We start from the raw sequence: 22,093 nt of genomic DNA on the forward strand, positions 1-22,093 counted from the left end.
TGGTGAGCCACAAAACCTTTCTACAGGTGGCATTTCTCTTCCTAGAATAAATTCAGGAACTTTCTCTAAAAGACTTTGGGGGTTCTAAAACATTATTGTCTTGCTCCAAGATTATTAGAAATAATATCTGATAGTAAACATAAGATAAAAAACAAATAAATAGTTGTCATCCCTTTTTCTTCCCCTTTGCCTCCCAATAAAATACTTTATTTTTTGAAATTTGTCTTTATTGATTTTAAAAAGCATTTCTTTAGAATTTCTCACTAAAATCTCCTCATGAGCTAGACATTTGTATTGTTAAAACATTACACAGTATTTTTGTTTTGTGTCCCCTGGACTTTGGTAAAGTTAATCCAAAGGTCTTTACTGTTTAATATTTCTAGAATTTAGCAGAAGGAAAGGGTCTTTAGCATTATAACTTAGAAACTCCCAAGGCTCCTGGGCAGCCTAGAGATTCTCTAGGCTAGGATCAGCCTAGAGAGCATCTTATTATACTTCTTCTTTGGAGGGCATACAAAAACTACCAGTAAAAGTAAAAACTACCAGAAAGCCTCTCAACTACCGCCCAGTTCAATCGCATCAATTTCCAGATTTTTAGCAGCTTGAAAGAAGAGTGCGGCCCAATAATACTTTCAGTGATATTTGTCCAAAGCATTCATCTTCAGACACAGAAATAATAATACTGGAAATAGAAATATTCTGCTCCATTGGACTATCGTGATATCCCGTAAATGTTACCTGTAGGGTAGCTTGAAGCCCTGCTTTGACATTCTTGTTTTCATCTTCTAATATACACCCTCTATTGACTGCATTAGAGAAGGAATGAGATCTTCCCCAACTAGATGACCTTTTATGTCCAGAATGGCCAGTTGCAAGCTTCAAAAAAGAAAAAAACATGACAATATGCACTGGTTAAGACCGCATATCAAATTTATTTTAAAATGGTTAAGATGTAATAAATTAAATGCAGCAGGTCAGCCCAAGAGGTACAAGCAACTTCCACGGCCCTTGAAGCCTTTCAAAAATCTGCATGTCATGTCTTTCTCCAATCCTAAACATGCTTCTGTTGGATGTAATCCCCAATGAAATCAGTGTTATTCCCAAGTTCCAATATCTTTTTTAATTAACTAGTCATAATTGTATCATATAAACACATCCAAATGCTCCTTAAACTATGACATCCCTTCATGTCAATGCTCCCACCAGGAAAGTCAGTGTTGTCATGAGTAGGCGCCACACAATTGGGCAACACATGTTACCGCTAGGGCAGGCGATATCAGGTTTTCAACACTGTGATGTATCACCAGCTGAATACCATGATATAGTGACACACTGTGGTGCTGGAAAGGAAAGAGCATCACCCCTGGCCCCACAAGGCGGCAGGGTGAAACCGCTGCCACTCCTGCTTCAACCAGCGCCTGGTGCAGAGAGGGAGGAGGCAGCCAGAGAAGGAAGTCAAGGCGCCAGCCAGCTGGCAAGTCCCACCCACGATATGCTGCATGATATATGTAACTGAATGCATATAGCTTTGTTGGTAGAGCATGAGACTCTTCATTTCAGGGTCATAGGTTCAAGATTCCTGCACTCCAGGCAGTTGGACTAGATGACCCCCATGGTCCCTCTGCAATTCTGTGAATACTTCTATACGTCTAATATATTAATAGGAAAGGGTAAGTTCATTACTTGCAGTATTCACAAGCCAAGGAAAAAAGTACATTTTATTACTCAGATGTTTTATAATTTATTCCATCATGACATTTTCAAAAAGGTGCAGCCAGCTGATGTTTTATCAATTGGATTGTATCCAATCGTATTGCTCAGCTGGCAGGAAGGCTTCCACCATCAGAACAGGGAGGGAAGCAATTTTCAGTCATTCCTTCTTCTCCACTCTCATCCCACCTCTAAATCTGATCCAGCTGGGTGACACCACTGATACAACCCATTGAATTGTTACCTTTTGTACACTGCTTTGGAATCTCTCTGCATGAAGGGCAGCATATAAATATTTTTAATCAAATAAATAAATGTCATACTATCACACAGAGGAATATAACAAAAACTTGGGAAGAAAATATCCAAAAGTGGTATATTTGTCCTTATTAGGAGGTAGTGAGTATTTGATCTGTTTAGTCCTCTATGGAGTGTAGGAATAGCTAGGACGGGAACAGGCACATTATTAGTGGTAGATAGCTAGATGAAAGGCCACAAATGAAACTTTGTGAAGTTCTATTATTCTTAGCCTGGCTAGTCATCATAAAGCACACAAACCTCAATTAATTACACATTATAAACTATCCACCTATTTAATAAAGGCTGGTAGCATACATGTTTGCCTTCTGTTTCTGCTGTTGGATGATCTAAGACGTCATCATCATGAACCGTTTCCTTCATATCCGGTTCTTCCATGAACACAGGCTTCTCTTGGAGTATCCACTTCCTATATACCTTCACTACTTTTTCTGTTGACGATATCTCAGATGAAGGCAATAAAAAAGCCTAAAATGTCAACAGTACACATTACTGATACATAAGAGAAATAAAGTACACTTGTACAGATTGAAAGTACATTACAGATGAATGTCTGCAGGCCAGAAGCAGCTCCTGGTGCTCTCCTATCAGGCCTGCAGCATCTCCTCCTTGGCCCACTGCAATTAGGCTTGGGAAAAACATTCTGCTAGAAGTCTTTTTCAAGCCTTACTGTGCTGCAAGGAGGAATTTCAAGGACTTCCCCTCCCAAGCTGCAATTTCCCCCCTACCCATGCCACAATTAGGCTTGAAAGACACCTTTTGGGTACAATATAAGTTTCCCCCCTCTAATAGATTGGAGGTGGTAAGAGTGAGTGTACTATATGTGTGTGCTACACCCATCTTAGATCAGAAGAGAGCTATCCAAAACATTTTAAGATGTGGTTACGCCACTGCAATGCACCGCTTCAATACATCAAGCCAATATGCAAATAATTAAAAAGGAGCATTCATTGCATAACATGAAAATTATGCAATAAGGTCACAGATCAAGAGAAGCCAACCTTGAGGTTCTCTTAATATAATTTTTACTATAGGATAATGAACCAAGAGATCTGCAATCTTTTAAAAAAATGATCAGCCCTTTAAAAGTTTTTGAATCCCAAATGATTCTCTGATTTTACAAAGCCATGTGTTAGTAGTATGGACATTTTTGTTGATAGAACAGACCCTCTACAAATTAGGCTACAATTCTATGCATATTCCTTGGAAGTAAGACCCACTGAACATACAGGCTTGGACATCCATGTAAACAGACAGAATTAGACTTTACATCAAATAAATTATGTGACACAAAACAACCAACCTATTCAGATATTTATAACAGGTACATTGGTTTGGCTTTATACTTTTCTTCCTCTACTGTGTCATTGTAAATGAGGATTCATGTTATTTATCTTGGTGTTGGTTCACAAATTCCACATCACCTCACTATAAGTTAGATTTCTTAATCCCTTCATGGTGTAACATAGGGATCAAAAATACAAGTACAGTGGTACCTTGGTTCTCAAACTTAATCTGTTCCGGGAGTCCGTTCAACTCCCAAAACGGTTTGAAAACCAAGGCACAGCTTCTGATTGGCTGCAGGAGCTTCCTGCACTCCAATCAGAAGCTGCAGAAGCTGCGTCTGACATTCGGCTTCCAAAAAACATTCGAAAAACTGGAACAGTCACTTCTGGGTTTGTGGAGTTCGGGGGTTGATTTGTTCGAGAGCCAAGCCGTTCAACTACCAAGGTACCACTGTATTTGCCTCTGAACATTCGAATATGTAAGTAATGTCCAAGTTAAACTAAATAGTGCAATTCAAAAGTATGTCAGAAGAGGGCATATTCCACCTAACAATATTTAAGTTTTCCTTTTCTGAAAAGCTAAGAGCAGGGACAAAAGCCCAGCTCCTTGTTTTTCACCTATTTCTTAATAGAAAAAGCGGTACTTTTGACAGGCAGCACATTTGGCATTTTTGTGCACTTTATCTCTCTTTCCTACACTCACTTATTATTTTCACTATAACAGTCACACTTGTATATCCCACAATTTTCTCTCTAGAGAGAAGCAAAAGATGTTTAGCTGAATTATCTCAGCCTTTATTACAACTTTAACCTTTTGTACCACAATCCTAAGTTTATTCAGAAATAGGTCCCAGTGAAGTCAATGGGAGTTACTCCCTAGGTACTTGAGCTCAGGATTGCCACCATAGCTTTATTGTGCTTTTATCTCCCATACACCTCTAGAAATATTTTACTCATACTTTCCCAAGACCTCAGAAGAAGATTACATTGATTTATTTTACCTTGACAGCAACCTACAGTGATGAAGGTTAGGAAAAAGAGAGACAGAGTGGCCCAAGTCTTCCTAGTACATGTCAGGACTGGGCAAGGATTTAATGTGGAAATCATGATCTAAACCTAGCACACTACTACATTTCCACAGCATACATACATTTACCCAGAACTAACCTGACGAAAGACTTCATTGACAAAATTGACATAACCTCGTGTAGACAAAAGGATCTGTTGCACCATCTCATAGACGGCCCGGTGTTGTTCTTCAATACTGCAAAAACTGGAATCACTGAGCCTCCTCTCAGTCAACGTGCCATTAGTTGAATGACTTTTCTCCTGATCCAATACAACACTGTTCTCTACTTCAGAATTTTTATCTTGAATTGCACCGCCCACACTCTTAAGTAACATTGGGGAGAGGGGAGAGAGAAGACAGCAAATTATAATTTATAAACTTAATATGTAGTGGCTTAGCATTATGTGTGAATCTTTTACATAGTTCAAGATACATTTGTTTAAATCCATGTTTAAAGCCACATTTCATTTTTTGTAACTGCCAATTGTCACAAAGATGTTATTCTACTATTAAAGAAAAGCTTATTTCCGAAAACATTCTATGTAATTATGGCTAACAGTAACTCTCAAAACGCACAAACAGAATAGGTAAAGCCCATGTAAATATCACAGTTCATTTAACAAAGCATTAGCTATAACATTCCAATTTAACATTTTTTAAAGGAATACAAACATGTATACAATTTACAACTCACTTGAATGATTCTGGGCAAAACGTCCCCTCCATTTTTAGAATTCTGTGTTGGTGTGAAGTACTTCTTTTCCAGAAAAAAGTTTACAAGCCATTTAATAAAGGCTACACGAGCTGTCATGTATGGTATTTTTGTGCTATAAATGTTTTCATTATTACAAGCTACACTAACATACGCTGGTTTGGGTCGCAGGCCAGGAATGTCTGTAAATCAGAAAACAGAAAATGTAATTTTAAAAATTTTGACATTGTGAATTACATGGTTCACAGTGTCATTTTTCCACTCAGTGAAAACAATGAAGTCACCTTTCTCAGAGAAAGCAATATTTTGTACAAGTGTTGAACTCCATGTTTGAAACATTACAAAGCCATATAAATGATCATTCCTCAGGCAAAAAGTACAGAAAGGGTGGCTTAAATTTAGAAAGTCGTCATATATCACTTGAACGATCTAAAGTGTCACAAGTTTCACATGTGAATTGTTTCTCCCACACGTCCAGCTTTCTACTCCTACAACTTGATTATATAAAAAGACATAACACTCAGGTTGTTTTGCCTTTAGCTTTTAAAGAGAAGTGAAGCTTTTACTACACCATTGTTAAAATCATGCCTATTGAATAAAAGACAAAGGTTGCAATCCAATGCATGCTTACCTGAAAGGAGAACACATTTAGGTCAATGGGCCTTCCTCCAAGCAAGCATGTTTAGGATCAGGCTGTAAGATCCTCAACCCTAAACACATTCACTTCCCTAAAGCATTCTTGTAACCCTTACAGCAACCCTCTAAGGTAGGTCAATTTTATATCATCCCCATATTGCAGGTGGTTGGCTGAAGCTAAAGAACCGTGACATGCCTGGTGTCCCCTGATGGGCACCCTTCTCCCACTCCCATGGTTCTCTGGATCAGAGTGAACATATTTAGAACCAGAGCGCATAGTAAGAAAATATATTCAAATGCGTATAAAGAGACATTAAGAGACGCACGGAAAATATACGTATCTCACACTTTATTTGGAAAAAATAAAAATAAAATGGCTACTCACCAAGCACAGGTTTGTATACGTTGGTTAGTTTTGTAAAAGAGGGAAATAAGTGAGGAAGGTAATACTTTCTGAACAATGCAAATAGAAACTTAAATCCAGTATCACAGTTCTCTTTATTCTTCCATTCCAAGCTCGCAGCCTACACCAGAGTAAGGAGTGTCATGTTAATACACAGCATACTGAAAAATAAGTCTAAATGAAACACTTTATATGAGCACTTAAAAAAATGCACTGCTCTCCAATCCCATATTTAGGCCTCAAGACATACGAGTTTAAAAATCAGGCAGACACTAAACAGAAAGTACTTGGTTACTGATGTAACTTTGGTAGCTATTGAAAACACCTCTCTTCATTATCTTCTTGTTTGAACAGTCAATACAGACAAGATCTTGGCTGATCTTAAAAGTCATGTTGGAACACAGGGGAAGAGGCAGTGCCTATGACCTATGAAGTGCACACATTAATAATGAAGACACTAGATACTGATGAACATCCTCAGCAACAAATTATGGAATTGTGTCCTTACAATATACTCTGCTTTGTTATCTTGTGCTTATTTAGATATGCTGTGAGCAAGTGAATATATCATCAAGTTAACCAACGCTGAATAAGCAGATTTACATGTAATTACATGTAATTACCTGGATTACCATATATTTTAACAGTAGCTGAAGGAAGTAGCATGTTGGGTCCTCAGCCGTTTTTTCTCCAGAAACATGTGGTAAAAGTGGAGTTATTTCTTCAGGATAAATCTTTGCTAAGATAAAAAAGAAGTAATTTTGAAAGATTTAAGACACAGTTGCATAAACACCTTCTTTTTTTAAAATGAAAAATTGGGGGTGGGAGCTCAGTCAGCTCAAGTAGAGAGACTGCAGGCACCAGAATCCTCCACTTTCAGATGGCTTTCCTCCTCTCCGGTAGAAGAAAATCCCCAGGATTATTGTTCAGTAAGGTATAAATACCCATGCCTATAGGGGCCACTGGATCTAGAGCAGCCCAGGACTTCATGACAGCTATGGGGCTGTCTGCAATGTCAAACACATGCAGCAGGCTGACACATTTTAGATTTCTTTCTCACCCTTCTGAAGCCTTCATCTGCTGCACTAGATAATACGAAAGGGCTCAGGATAGTACTAGCCACAAACTTGAGTTCTTTATTGCTATATAGATGAGGGTGGGATCCTTTTTAGATAAGGATCCTTTTTCTAGGTGTCCTTTTTCCTTTCCCCCCTTCCAACTGACACCCTCTATGTTCTGGAAGCCACTGAGACTAGATCCTTATTAGACTTTTGTGGGACTTTTGAAAATAAATCATTTTTCTTTTCAATTGGGTAAATTTATATGCTTCTGCAAATCTGGGAGGAACTCAAGTATGCAGAAACTACTGTGTCGTTTTTAGGTGACCCTCTGTAACTGAGAAAGTGACAGGCACTGGGCTACTAAAGGTTGATATCAGAAGGAATAGGTAGCACCTGCAGCAAAACTTTGCAGTGTATCCTAACACAAGAGCTTCTATTCAAGGTTCTAGTTAGCCATGTCTTCCTCCAGGGTATCAAATTCCATTCCTTTCCCTTGCCAATTTCCCTTTTTCTTTTCTAAGTAACCCTCAGTATCCTGGGGCTACTGAGGACCCCTCAACCATGCCCAAAGGAAGTACCTATAAGAACATCTGGAGACATTTCCTAATGTGAGAGAGAGAATGCCACTACTATGATGAAACCTGCAAAAATACTTGCACACTGTCTAAAAACAAAAAAACCCACACTTTTTTGTTTGAAATTGTTTTTTCTCAAATGCAAATTTAGAGAGATTCAATCTATGGATTGACTAAAATTCATATGATTAATCAACAAAGTTTCTTTAATCAGGTGACAGTGCAACTAAAAACTTAAGATACTTGAGAAAATATCAGAATATAGCAAAAACAAACCATCAGTGTGACTGGGAGGAGGGCTAATGAGAGTATCGAGTGTACATGGACCTCGTGAAGACATCACTGCAGGAAAACCAGGAACGAGGCAAGCAAAGGTTAACAGTTGCTCTTCTGCACAATTTGTCTGGAGAGCTTGTAACCAGAGAAGAAACAGTCTGATTCCTTCACATCTTATCTAGAAAGAAGACACATTTTAGAAAGCAATATAAAAAGAACAGTCCAGCAACGCTGGGAAAATAAGAAATAGTCTTAACACCTTAATAAAGTACTTTGTTGTAACTACTTTCAACCATTACTGCCATAAAGGGTCACTGCATTCACTTTGCAGAGAAAGAGTTTTCCCTTTGAAGAAGTTTGCCATCAGTTGTTTAATTGGAGAAAAGATTTGGCACTATAGTTAATTCTGCCATATTTTCCGAAGTCCAGGTTCCAGACGGAACCGATATGACTTCCATTTATGCAATATGACTTCCACCCTCTCCTTCCCCTACACATGCCCCATGGTGTCCCCAAATCTGTTCCGAAGGACTGAGGTAAACCCCAGAAAAGATTCAGCAGCTGTGCAAGGGGAGGAGGGGAAAGTTCTGTTCTGCAAATGAAAGTCTTTCTGCTTGCACAAGAAGCTACTTTGTGCTATTCTGAATACAACCCATTGTTTCCATATTTTACAAGAAAGACTGCAATGACTGAATGAGTAGCTTTCTTACTCCTTATCCCAACCATTATTCCATTATTCCAAGGATATTGGAATATTAAGATTGGGACTTCCGGGGGCGGCGCGAACGGCAATGGCGGTCCTCTTCTGAACGGGAGAGGAGGCTCCACAGACAACGGGTCGTCCGCTACGGCGAAGCGGAGACCCACTCCGGAAAACCACAGGCAGCAAGAGCCTGTGGTCTTGAGGCTCGGTGGGCGCCTTAAGTGACCCTCCAAACGCTAAAGGAACCCCGTAAGGGGCTCCGGAGCGTGGAGGGGGGTTGCGGCGCTGAGAGCCGTTTCACAGTCTGCGGAGCGAAGCCGCGCTGCTGCTGCCGGTGAGCGCTGATCCCTTTTCCTGTCAAATTCGGATTCGGACGAAAATCAACTTACTCGTGAGTAAAGACTGAATCACTTGAAATTAGAGACTTTAAATCAAAAAATCTGAACTTGGTTGAACTTGGCTGAAAGCGGAGAGACGTGGAAACAGGAAGTCCGTCTTCCGCTGCCATTGAACTTGAAAAAAGCAACTAGCTGGAGGAGTGGAGGCTGAAAGAAAGAGTTTTTAAACTTTACAGATCTAAGCATCCACTGAACCTGCAATCTAAAGTAAAGATCTTAAGTTAAAGATTTGGAATTATTATTTGCACTTGACTTTCCTCCTTTTATTGGATTACAATCAAAAGGTGAAACCCAGGGTCCGGAGCTGCCTGAGCTTTGAGAGACTGAGCTGTCAGTACTGCAGATTTGGATATTGTATATTGGAACTTGCAACAATCTGAGGGTATTGAGACCTTCTAATTTGAAACATTCTTTTTGGAGACAAATAAGCACTGTCTGTAACAAAGTGATTATTTATTAACTCTGCTAAATATTTGTATCTGAAGGTTCCTGGATACTAAACTAGACTCTGAAAGACATTTTAAGCTCCCTCTAGAGGATTGGATTAAAACAGTGACTTTACATTTACATTTACTTTCGATTCCCTTGTTGTTTGCTTGCTCTGGGCCTTTCTATTCCCATGGGAATAACTCAGTGTGACCTTGACTGATAGATAACGTTGGAATGAGTGGCACAAGAAGAAGAGGAAGAGTTAGACAAACAACTTTAACAACTCTAACCTCAGCCTCGCAGACACGCAGATCATCTGTACCTACTTTGCCCTCAGAAGTAGAAGTAGAAGAAGTTGCCTCGTCACAGGCAAAAGAGGGAGAGGGTGAAATAGAGCAGTTACAATTGGAAGATATGGCCTCAGGAGTATCTGCTTCTGTTTTAGACAAAATCTTTGAAAAATTGGAAGCTTTGGACAAGAAAGCAGATGAGCAATCAGCAAAGATCGACAAAAATACAGAATGCCTAAATAAATTAACTATACAAGTGGCACAGAATACACAAGCAATTGGACAGTTAACGGAGGCCACAGCAGAAAATCGGAAATTGGCTGAGGATACCAGACAAAAATTGGAAAATTTAGAACAAGAGGTAAGACCACTCACCAAACAAGTTGGGGAACATCAGATCTATCTTTCTATGATAGAACTGCGAAATCGTGAGAATAATTTGAGGATTAGATCACTACAAGAGGCAGAAGAAGGAAATCTAGCTGAGTTTTTGACCAAAGAATTCTCCAAGTTTTGGAATTTGGAAGAAAAGGACTTTAAAATTGTGTCAGCTTTCAGACTTGGAAGATTTACAAAGAAGGAGAGGCCCAGAGACTGTTTGATAACATTGAGATCAAAGGAGGAAAGGGACAAGATTTTGGGCCTACACTACGGAAAGTCACTGGAGGTTTTGGACAGAAGAATTGAAATTTACAAAGATATTCCAAGACAACTGTTGGATCTTAGAGCCGCCTACTCTGAACTTGCCAAACTACTAAGGAGCAACGCAATTCCATTTAGGTGGGAATTTCCCCAAGGAATATCGTTTACCTTTAGAGGGAGAAAGGTCAAAATTAGAACACTGGAAGAGAGAGACAAATTTTTGTCTACACACGGAGAGGACCTTCAAAAAGGAATTGAACTACCTTCTGGGCCTGGGGCAACGCCAGCACCAACACCAGCACCTGGGGAACCTGAAGATCCAGAGAAGATACCACCCCTGGAGAAATAACCAGATCAATTCAGGATGTCTCTGCAATTGTTGAGTTGGAATATTAATGGTTGTAACATTCCGGAAAAAAGGAAGAAAATATTTCATATATTAAAAAAAGAACAATTGGACATTATTTGTTTACAAGAAACATATGTGACGAGGCTCCACAGAAAAGTGTTAATAAATAAAAGATTGGGCCAGGAATTTATATCGTCGGATAAAGTTAAGAAGAGAGGCGTGGTGATATATGCAAAAGAGAGCCTGTCACCCAAATTCTTATTTAAAGATGAACATGGAAGAATTTTGGCTATTGAGATACAATACCAAGGAGAGAAACTGTTGATATTAGGAATTTATGCACCTAATGAAGGGAAATCGGAATTTTACAAGAAGCTGCAGGAGACAATGCTGGATTATCTGGACTACAACAACATCATAATGATGGGAGATATGAATGGGGTCGTATCAACTAACATGGACAAGTCACAAAGTCAAAATGTTACAAAAGACGGCAGACTACCTAAAACCTTTTTTGAAATGACAGACAACATGGATTTGATTGATATTTGGAGGACAAAGAACCCACTAGGAAGAGAGGGAACATTCTTTTCTGAAGCCCAACTGACCTGGACAAGAATCGACCAAATATGGATCTCTAGAGGCCTGGCACCTAAGGTCAGAAAAGTGGAAATCTGCCCAAAGACCTGTTCCGACCATAATGCAGTAAAGATGGATATGACACTACTACCAACTGGATCCTTTAGATGGAAGATGAATGACAATTTGCTCAGAGATCAGGAAATTACTAAGAAGGCCCAAAAAGTTTTGAAGGATTATTTTGAGATAAATATGAATACTACGGTGGAAAAAAGAATTGTCTGGGACGCAAGTAAAGCTGTAATGAGGGGATTCTTGATACAACAGAATGCAGTAAAGAAAAGAACACAAAATGAGAAAAAAGATAAGATCTTGGATAAAATAAAAGAATTAGAGAAGAAATTAAGAGTGAACCCGAAGTCACAGCCAACTCTGAGAGAAATTAAACTTTATCAAACACAATATTCTAAACTGATAAATCAGGAAATCGAATGGAAGGTTAAACTAATGAAACAAAAAACGTTTGAGTCGGCGAATAAATGTGGAAAACTGCTAGCTTGGCAGTTGAAGAGAAGACAAAGATTAAATACGGTTACAAACTTAGAGATTGAAGGAAAAAACATTCAGAATCCAGTGGACATCAGAAAGTGTTTCCAGAGATACTTCAAAAAACTATACACCCAAGGGCCGCAAGACGAAGTTGAGATTAAACAATTTTTGGCAAAAAATGGACTATCCAAATTGTCACAAGAAAATAGGACAATCCTGAATTCTAAAATAACACGACAGGAGATTGAACAAGCCATTCAGAACATGCAACTTGGCAAATCTCCAGGGCCAGATGGGCTGACCTCCAAGTACTATAAGACATTAAAAGACTATTTGATACAACCTTTGATGGAGGTCAGCAATGAAATTATGGAGGGGAAGAGGGCACCGGAGTCGTGGAAGGAAGCGTTTATCACATTAATACCAAAGACGGAAGCTGAAAAGACACAACTTAAGAACTACCGTCCCATCTCCCTTTTAAATGTGGATTACAAAATATTTGCAGACATTTTGGCAAGTAGATTTAAAAAAGTTTTAAAGGAAGTAATCCATAAGGACCAGGCAGGCTTTCTCCCAGGTAGACATTTGTTTGCTAATACAAGGAACATTATTGATATCTTGGAACTTTTGCAAACAGATATAAATACAAAAGCAGTTTTAATCTTTATAGACGCGGAGAAGGCCTTTGACAACATCTCCTGGAAATTTATGATGGGAAATTTAAAAGAGATGGGAGTGGGACGGGGTTTTGAGAATGGGATTGAGGCGATATATTCAGAGCAGAAAGCTAAACTGATAGTTAATAATGTGGTTACAGAAGAGTTTAAAATTGAAAAAGGAACTCGACAAGGTTGCCCTATCTCCCCTTTGTTATTCATTTCGGTTCTGGAAGTGCTATTGAATATGATTAGAGGGGATCGGTTGGTGGAAGGAATTCAGGTCGGACAGAAACAATACAAATTAAAAGCTTTTGCAGATGACCTGGTTTTGACCTTGCAGAAGCCAGAGCCTAGTACGAAAAGAGTATTACAACTGATTAATGACTTTGGTCGGGTGGCTGGATTTAAATTAAATAAACAGAAAACTAAGGTTTTGGGAAAAAATTTGACTGATACAGAGTCAGAACGGTTTCAGAATGAGACGGAACTCAATGTGGTTAAAAAAGTAAAATACCTAGGGGTAAACATAACAGCAAAAAATCTAAGTCTATTTAAGGACAACTATGAAAAATGCTGGACAGAAATTAAGAGAGACTTAGATAGTTGGTCAAAATTGAAACTTTCTTTGTTAGGCCGAATTGCTGCTATCAAGATGAATGTATTGCCAAGGATGTTGTTTTTATTTCAAACACTTCAGGTTTTGGACAAAACGGAGTGCTTTCAGAAGTGGCAGAGAGATATTTCTAAGTTTGTCTGGCAGGGCAAAAAGCCCAGAATTAAGTTTAAGATATTAACTGATGCAAAACAAAGAGGGGGCTTTGCCCTGCCAGACTTAAAGTTGTATTATGAAGCCGCAGCGTTCTGCTGGCTAAAAGACTGGCTACTTCTTGAAGACACTGATGTGTTAGATTTGGAAGGGTTTAACAATGCTTTTGGATGGCATGCATATTTATGGTACGACAAGGTTAAAGCAAATAAGGCCTTTAAGAACCATATTGTCAGAAAATCACTGTTTAATGTCTGGACAAAATATAAAGACTTGCTGGAAAATAAAACCCCAAGGTGGCTTTCACCTTTGGAAGCTAAGGCCCGAAAAAGACCCAATATGGAGGCTAAATGACCAAAATATTGGGAAATACTAGAAAAAGATGGAGACAACTGGAAATTGCAGAGTTTGGAGAAAATGAAGGATAAAGTGCGAGACTGGTTACATTATGCTCAGATTAAAGAAGTTTTTAAAAATGACAAGAAACTAGGGTTCCAGGTGGAGAAATCGAAACTAGAAACAGAATTGTTAGAACCAAAGACCAAGGTACTTTCAAGGATGTATAACTTGCTGTTAAAATGGAATACACAAGATGAAACGGTTAAATCGGCTATGATAAGGTGGGCACAGGACATTGGGTATAATATCATGTTTGAGGACTGGGAAAGGTTGTGGAGTACTGGATTGAAATTTACTGCATGTAACGCTTTGAAAGAAAATGTAATGAAAATGATTTATAGATGGTATATGACCCCAGTCAAACTTGCAAAAATTTACCACCTGACTGACAATAAGTGTTGGAAATGTAAAGAGTGTGAGGGAACGTTCTTCCACCTCTGGTGGACTTGCCCTAAAGTGAAGGCGTTCTGGGAAATGATTTATAATGAACTGAAAAAGGTATTTAAATATACCTTCACTAAGAAACCAGAGGCCTTCCTTTTGGGTATTGTCGGCCAAGGGGTGGTAAAGAAGGACCAGACATTTTTTATGTATGCAACAACAGCAGCAAGGATACTTCTCGCAAAGCACTGGAAAACTCAAGATCTACCCACACTGGAAGAATGGCAGATGCAACTGATAGACTACATGGAACTGGCTGAGATGACCGGCAGAATTCGTGACCTGGGAGAAGAGAGGACTGAGGAGGATTGGAAGAAATTTAAGAATTATTTACAAAAATATTGTAACTTGAGTGAATGCTAAATAGGATGCTAGTGCAAAATAACTGAGCACCACTAAATTTAGATGATTTTAAGAACCAGAGCGCATAGTAAGAAAATATATTCAAATAATATTCATTATTCCATTATTCCAAGGATATTGGAATATTAAGATTGTATTGTTTCTGGCACCAGCTAAAGACTTTTTTGTTTCAAGCATGTAATCAGACATACAATTTTTAATTTTATCTTATTATGTATAAACAACTGATGATTTTTAGGTTTACCTGCTTAATGAACATTTTATGTTCTATGTAAACCACTTAGAGATTTATAGATGATTAAGCAATATATAGATATCCTAAACAGGCTGTATCTCTGTGCACCTTGAAAAAGAGAAAGATCCAAGGAAGTGGAATTGCTGAGCCAAGGAAAGAAAAAAAACTCTGCACAAAAACAAAATGTTAGGTACAGAACATCTCATTGCTCAAACAATGGAAGAAAGAGGGGTAACACCAGTGCCGCAGCAACTAAAAATTTTTATTGCACTCAGGGCTGAAGACTATTTCAAGGTCATCCACTGCACTTGTGTACCATACCTCTTACTGCTCAGGATTCCCGGCTTTCTTCTACCCTTGATATACTGCTTTGCTATCTTTGTTCTGAGCTCTTGCCTATGTTTGGACCCTGTGTCAGTCTTGAAATATCGGAAATTTCCAAGTTTTCTTACAATACATCTACTTATTTCTTGACCTTAAGTCTATCTGTATCATTGCTTCTTAGCACATTTCAAAATATTAAAGTTGTCTTGTTTATACTTCTGTGATACATTCAGGGCCTTTTTTCAAGCTGGAACTCACTGGAACTCAGTTCCGGCACCTTCCAGGTGGACACCATTGCCATTATAAGAGAACAGAGGAGGGTTCATGCTGAGTTCTGGCACCTCTTTTTTTAGAAAAATAGCATTGGGTATGTTCATACATATTTACCACTGTACAAATACAGTGTTCCAGGCAACTAGATCCTATCAAATAAAACTTCAGTTTATTACTTTGTTTACCGATTCTAATTACAAGTGTGCCCACAGCAAGAGACACCCCATTAGCATTGTCAGGTGGGTTGCTAAATCTGTAGTGGATCTGCCAACTCTCTTTCTAGCCATTTTACAAAATTCTGCAAGCCTAAGTACACTGCTATCACCACTACTTAGATAGAAGGTATACCAGTTTCCACAGCATGTGATGGCACCCAGTCTATTAGAGGCTTTCATGCCACTCTGTGGGGGCTACTGAAGACTGAAAAGTCCTATGGCAGGTCATATCTTCAGCTGGAAAGGATGTGACAGGTCCACAACAACTCCAAAGCTTAAGAGCCACTCTCTTGATTTCACAAGTGGACATGAACTAAATACCTTACACACACAGCTACACAAAAGAGATGAGAACATGCAATACTTGAATCCATCATTCTCCACCATATTCTGAAAGACAGCTTTGAACAGTCTAACAAACGATTGCTTCAAATTGCAAGCACAAGTTTATAAGCAGGTGTGGCTGACTGCATGCTGGTGTCATATTGCTCTAACACAGAACATCTTTGTTCCTCCATTTTTTTAAGCTGATGTAAAATAGCTCTATCACTTGCTGCCCTACAGACTGTAGCTCAGTAACAGAACACATACTCTGCGTGTATAAGATCCCAGGTTCAATCACTGACTTTGCCAGTTAAGAGGATCAAGCAGCAGGTGATGGGAAAGGCTTATGAGACCCTGGAGAGCCAATCCGAGTCAGAGTAGACAAGAGATGAGGAACGTATGGTCCTTCAGATGTTGTGGGACTCCTACTACCATCAGCCCCTGCAACAATGCTCAGTGGTCAGGAATGATGGGCACTGTAGTCCAGTAACATCTGGAGGACCAGTTCCCCATCCCTAGAGTAGACAATACTGGGACAGAGGGACAAATAGTATTGCCTGATATAATGCAGCTTCCTGTGTTACTACTTATTTTATTAAACTTTTTATATCCTACATTTTGTGAAGCATTTGTGAATAGAAGATGGAGCCCTAGTTTTTCTGGGCTACATTCAGGTTGTATGTGCCAATCTTTTCATTAGGCTTCATAATATTGTAGTATTCTTCTTCAGTGTATCTGAATAAGTGTGCACGCACACGAAAGATCACACCAAGAACAAACTTAGTTGGTCTCTAAGGTGCTACTCGACAATTTTTATATAAATATTTCTACTGCTACCTAATTGTAGCATCACTATAAGATACAAAGTAACAATAGCTAAAGGTTAGAAACATTTCTGCAATGGGAACACAGGTAGAGGATGGAAAAAGGTCCCTGCTAGCACAGGAGACACCTCCAAATTATAACAGGACCATCTTGCTTTCTGAGTTAAGACTCCTGGTTCCTCTAAATCTCCAACTGTATATGAGCACTTGAAAGAATGAGCAGTTGAAAGCAATTAACATGTACATAGCTTAGGAACTCAATTAAAACAATTAAAACAAATGATACATATTATTAATGGTTCAGTCTCAGTTCCTTGGGTTAGCATTGAATTGGAACCGTCAATACCCTCCCTTCAAGGCCTGTCCTTTCTCAAAACCTCTTGGGCGAGCATTACAAAAAACAACCCATTTTTACAACTAACATTTAAAGAGTGGTGTAGATGGCAAATACATCTCCCCCCCCCCCCCCGAAGTCACCCTTGACGCCCATTCTGGACCATCCAGCATTCTGTTTTGATGATAAGTATTATCAATATCAATGCTGGGAACGAAAAGGAATATATAGGATCAAAGCTACTATGCCTATGTCAGCATCTTTATCAAAGGGCAAACTAAAAGATAGCCCACATAGTAAGCTCCAACTAACCCACGTTCTCTTTTGTCCAGTACTGCAGCACAGAGAGGGTCACTGCCCCTGACTCCCTGTGAGCTACTTTGCATTAATGTGACCTTGAGTAATAAGGGTATAGCTTCTAATATATACAAAATTCTACTTAGTAAAGTATCAGGCTCTTTCCAGGGGCTACGATCAATGTGGGAGAGTGATCTGGGCCTTCGGATAGAGGAACAAGCATGGGAAGCAATATTGTCTAAACCCCCACTTAAAGCTATCTCTGCAAGAATACAGGAAGCCACACTGAAAACATTGCTAAGATGGCATTGGACTCCACTCCGTCTATCTATAACTGGCAAAGGCTCCTCCAGTTTAGGTTGCATAGTTCAGAGATCCAAACCTTTGATGCTATTTGCATTATTACCTCACAGGTACTTTCCCCAGACCCAGCATTGGCACTCCTATCCTTGGAGTGTGGGACTAACTTATCTATCATGCAGAAATCTCTTGTGCTCATGCTTCTTGCAGCAGCCAGACTGACAGTGGCTGACCATTGGAAGTCCAAATCATCTCCTTCTCAGGAGTGGCGGCTAGCGAAAGTATAGGGAATTACAATATCAGAACACCTGACATAAACCAAGAGTCCATAATGGTTCATTGAAAATAGATCCCTTCTACTCAATATGGCATGTTTTTTTCCTATGCTAACTCAACTGAACAGCCCACTTGTTTTACATACAAGTATGTGGAGAGGTTTTATTAAGAACTTAATTGACCCACCTTTTTCTCTTTGCGCAACAACTGAAAGTGGCATTGTACTTTCAGTCGTTTATTGGCTTTTACTCCTCCTCTGTATCTGTGTTTTATTTTTTGTACTTTTAAATCTATTCTTATTCACCATATCCATAATTTTTATTGTATTCTGTATGTGTTAATGCCAATAAACTTTTAATTTTAAAAAAAGGAACTCAAAGAGGGTAACAAGGGTTAATAGGTAAATAGGGAGAAGTACTGAATTTCACATGTTGATTTGAATTAACATGTTGGTTTGTAAGCTTGGGTTGTAAACTTCTAATTAACAATGAATTTAAAACGAGAGTTGAAATACCTTAAGACAGTTTCCAGTGTGCAAAAGTTTCTTCAAAACTGAACCTGAAGAGTAAAAGAAAAAATACAGTAGAAAATGATGTCTTCAATCAGCAAGTGAGTTCATTATGGCTGTTTATATACTAACCCAACTGTGCCATACTCCAGGATAAGGGTCATGACAAAGGAGGTGTGTTCCATATTTTCCATTGGCCACATCAGCCTAAGGAGTTAAAGAACACACCAACTCAAACCTGGTCAGCTATACAGCTTTATTTCAGATATGGAGCTTCACATCCCTGCTTCCACCTATGTTGTAGATTTCTTTTACTGATAAGTAAAGCCTTTCAGGAGGGCTTCACTCCTGGGGCGCGATTCCGTAATTCCTTCTCTGAAGGTTCCAATCCTCTCTTTTCCACTCCAGTCTTCTCAGAAGTAAATCCCAAAATGCAGGGACAGTAAGACCTTCCAAAGTAACCTTGGTGTTCTGGAGGAACCTCTCACTACTGAGTGTCTTCCCTCAATGCCTGGCTTAAGTCCAGAACTCCTATGCTTCCACAAGGAGAGGGGCTGGGGAAACCCAGGAGGCTGCAATTCCATTTATGGTCTTGTCCAATGGGGCTTAAGGGGATAGCCTGCAGGTGACCTCTGGCAGGGGGGTGAGAGCCAAGTCTTCCCAATCTCCTTGGAGAAGCCTTACTAAGTTTAGGGTCTGCCTATTGCAACCTGTTCCCTGTATCGTGCCCTTCTTCCCTCCTCCATGTTTTCCCACCCTCTGGTCTGCCTAAGGCATGATACCCAGACTCCTTCCCTCCCATCAGTCAGATGACTGAAAATGCCCCACTTTGCTCCTCCTCCTTCCGAGGTAGAGACTTCAGGCACTGCCCAAATGTGGTCTCTTCAGGAGCTGTTGCCTACTTGTCATCTGGTGGTGTGATGGGCCAGCAAGCCTCAACATCTCTTCACAGCAACTTATTCTTACAACTTCCATAGAAATACTTAACATTTATATCTAGTTCTCAGAAACCACAGATAAGAGGGCAATGTTCTTTCTGCACAGTATCATTTCAAACTGCAGATGAGGGTTCACCCTCATCAGCATGCAGAGGAAATGCTTATCTGGCATTTGGAAGTTGAATTGAGTGTTGGGAAATTGAAACTCGATCCTGACATGACGTAGGTGCCACTGTCAGGCAATTTTTCTGTCCATTGAGATGGTCTTCAATCAGTGCTTGAGGGGACTACACTCTCTCTAAGAGATCAGGTGTACTGTCTAGGAGTGCCATTAGTGCTTGGTTGGGTTACTCATTAGTTAAACACCATTTGCAATCTAGCCATCACCCCAATTGTTTCATGCCCTTGGGGTCCTTAATGTCATATTGTTTATGCAGAATGGCACTTATTTTAGCCATGACCTTAATGACTTAAGCCAAGGTCACAACTTTATGTATAAATTAGGATTCTTTCAGGACTCTATGGAAGAAACATAATATATGTCACTTTGAAATACTTAAGTTTCTTTATACATGTTGGCCAAAGTAATTACCTGGTATTTGCCTCTCCCCATATGAACCGACCTGGACCCTGCAATCATTATCTCAGCGCCTACTTCATGTGCCTCCTTGACGAGAGGTCCAGAGGATGGCAACATGAGAATGGGTGTTTTCTGCAGTGGCTTCCTGTTTGTGGAATGCTCCCCACAGGGAGGTTCACTTCATTAAGGCACCAGGTGAAAACATTTCTCTTTAACTAGGCCTTTGGCTGATTAATGTTCTATGGCATTTTAAATGTGTTTGTGGGAGGTGGGTTATTGGTTTGTTTTTGTTCTTGCTTTATTATGTACTGTATTTTGTGTACTCATTTTGTATTTTTTGTTGTGAACTGCCTTGTGATCTTTGGATGGGCAGTATATAATTTTAATAAACATAATAGTAATAACTAGATTACTTATTGCAATGTTTTGGTACTGCAACAAATTACTGCTATTAATATTCCATATTTGATTTAACTAAATTATAGTACACCTGTATCCTATCAAGTTTCCTGGAAACAATCTTTTCCAAGTGACATGTGAGGAAAAGTAGCAAAAAGCAGGAAGAAACTGTCGCCAACACTTGCTGCTGCTCCTGATCTTCCCAGGTGGGCTGAGCTCCTCTTCCCCCTCACTGAGGCCGTCAAGCTCACCTTTCCTATGGCAGAGCAGCAGACCAGCTGGGCTCTCCGAAGGCGACCTGCTCTGAGCGAAGTGACAAGCAGCTGACAAATTCCAGCTAGGCCTCAGAAGTACAACTTCTGGCTGTACTACATTCACTTCCAAGAAGCATGGGTCTCCATGATTTTTCAACTCAGAAGCCACCTGGACCTCAAATTTCCATCCAAACTGGTCATTAAGAAGACCAATGAAACATTAAGAATTTGGGACTGTGTTATTTTTATTGATTTGTAAGCTGCTCAGAGCTTTTCCTACTGAAGGGTGAAGTATAAATGCTCTGAATGCATTAATGTATGTTTAGAGACAATGATAAATGGTAGTAATAAGAAAAGAGTACCATCTAGCTCCATTAAAATCATTTGACATTTGTACACTGGCTTTAGTGAAGGTGGAGAAATGTAATAAACTGAACTAAACTATAAAAAAAATTCTTTAAAAAATAATAATAATTAAAGCCAAACCTCACTTACCTATGCTGTGGAAATGCCACCGATAGAAAATTCTTTCTGGAAGTAGTTGTAATATTTTCTGGAGAACACAGATAATTCATATTTTATATCATATTGACAAAACAGCTACTTGGCATCTAGTTTACATCACTTAAGTGCAATACAGATTAGGGTTTTTTAGAGAGGGTCAACGCTGTCAAATAATTTCTTTTACACTTAAGCCTTCTGTTGACATGGAAAGAATCTCTTCACCAAAAGTATAAGAATCTTAGCAGACACTTAACTCTGGAATGTACAACATTGCTCAAAATTATTCATTATTGATCATTGTTAAGGAAAATTAGTTAAAACAAGCAGTCAACTGCCATGTGTTTATGCTTTATGAAGCAGCTAGTACTCAAGCATTGTAAATACTTATGTTCAGGCAGCTCTGGCAATACATAATCTTAATGACAGATGACATTTGGTCGGTCTCTCTCTCTCTCTCTCTCTCTCTCTCTCACACACACACACACACACACACAATTCCTGCATTGCAGGAGGTTGGACTAAATGACCCTTGGGGTCCCTTCCCCTCCAACTCCACAATTCTATGATTCTATTATCTATATTTTTACCTGAGAGCTATTAAGAAAAAAACAACTGTCTCATTCTACTTCTAAATAGGCTGGGCTCTGCTCTACGTTACAAGCTTTTCCCCATTAAGGCTGGCTCAAGACATTTTGCTCCTGCGGACAAAATGACACCCACTCACTCCCCATTGAGTGGCCAACTGGAATGGCTGCTGAATCCTACCTAGTTCAACACTAATAACAAAGCACTGCACTGCTCCTGAGATGGATTAGCAGGGTGGAGGTCAAGGTGCTTTGACACACAGCTCTTTCTCCAACAGAAGGGTATGGTCAGGGAGCTCAGGAGGAAAAAC

The 22,093-nt window shown here is 39.4% G+C and overlaps 1 protein-coding gene across 9 annotated transcripts in view; it reads right to left on the minus strand.

Moving 5' to 3' along the window:
- The window catches only part of RALGAPA2 (Ral GTPase activating protein catalytic subunit alpha 2), a 203,734-nt gene that overhangs the window by 157,802 nt on the left and 23,839 nt on the right, over positions 1-22,093 (minus strand). For all 9 annotated transcript variants that reach the window (XR_013989159.1, XM_081015117.1, XM_081015123.1 and 6 more), the window contains 9 exons: positions 21,190-21,247; positions 18,530-18,573; positions 8,047-8,224; positions 6,758-6,873; positions 6,117-6,255; positions 5,078-5,277; positions 4,482-4,706; positions 2,326-2,496; positions 739-876 (listed from right to left, as the gene is read on the minus strand). Coding sequence is in view for 8 of the 9 variants with exons in the window: in XM_081015117.1 (XP_080871243.1) it covers positions 739-876; positions 2,326-2,496; positions 4,482-4,706; positions 5,078-5,277; positions 6,117-6,255; positions 6,758-6,873; positions 8,047-8,224; positions 18,530-18,573; positions 21,190-21,247 (1,269 nt within the window). In the remaining variant the exon portion in view is untranslated. The remainder of the gene's footprint in view (positions 1-738; positions 877-2,325; positions 2,497-4,481; positions 4,707-5,077; positions 5,278-6,116; positions 6,256-6,757; positions 6,874-8,046; positions 8,225-18,529; positions 18,574-21,189; positions 21,248-22,093) is intronic.

This window comes from Podarcis pityusensis (assembly GCF_964106645.2).
Source record: "Podarcis pityusensis genome assembly, chromosome: 7".
NCBI lineage: Eukaryota > Metazoa > Chordata > Lepidosauria > Squamata > Lacertidae > Podarcis > Podarcis pityusensis.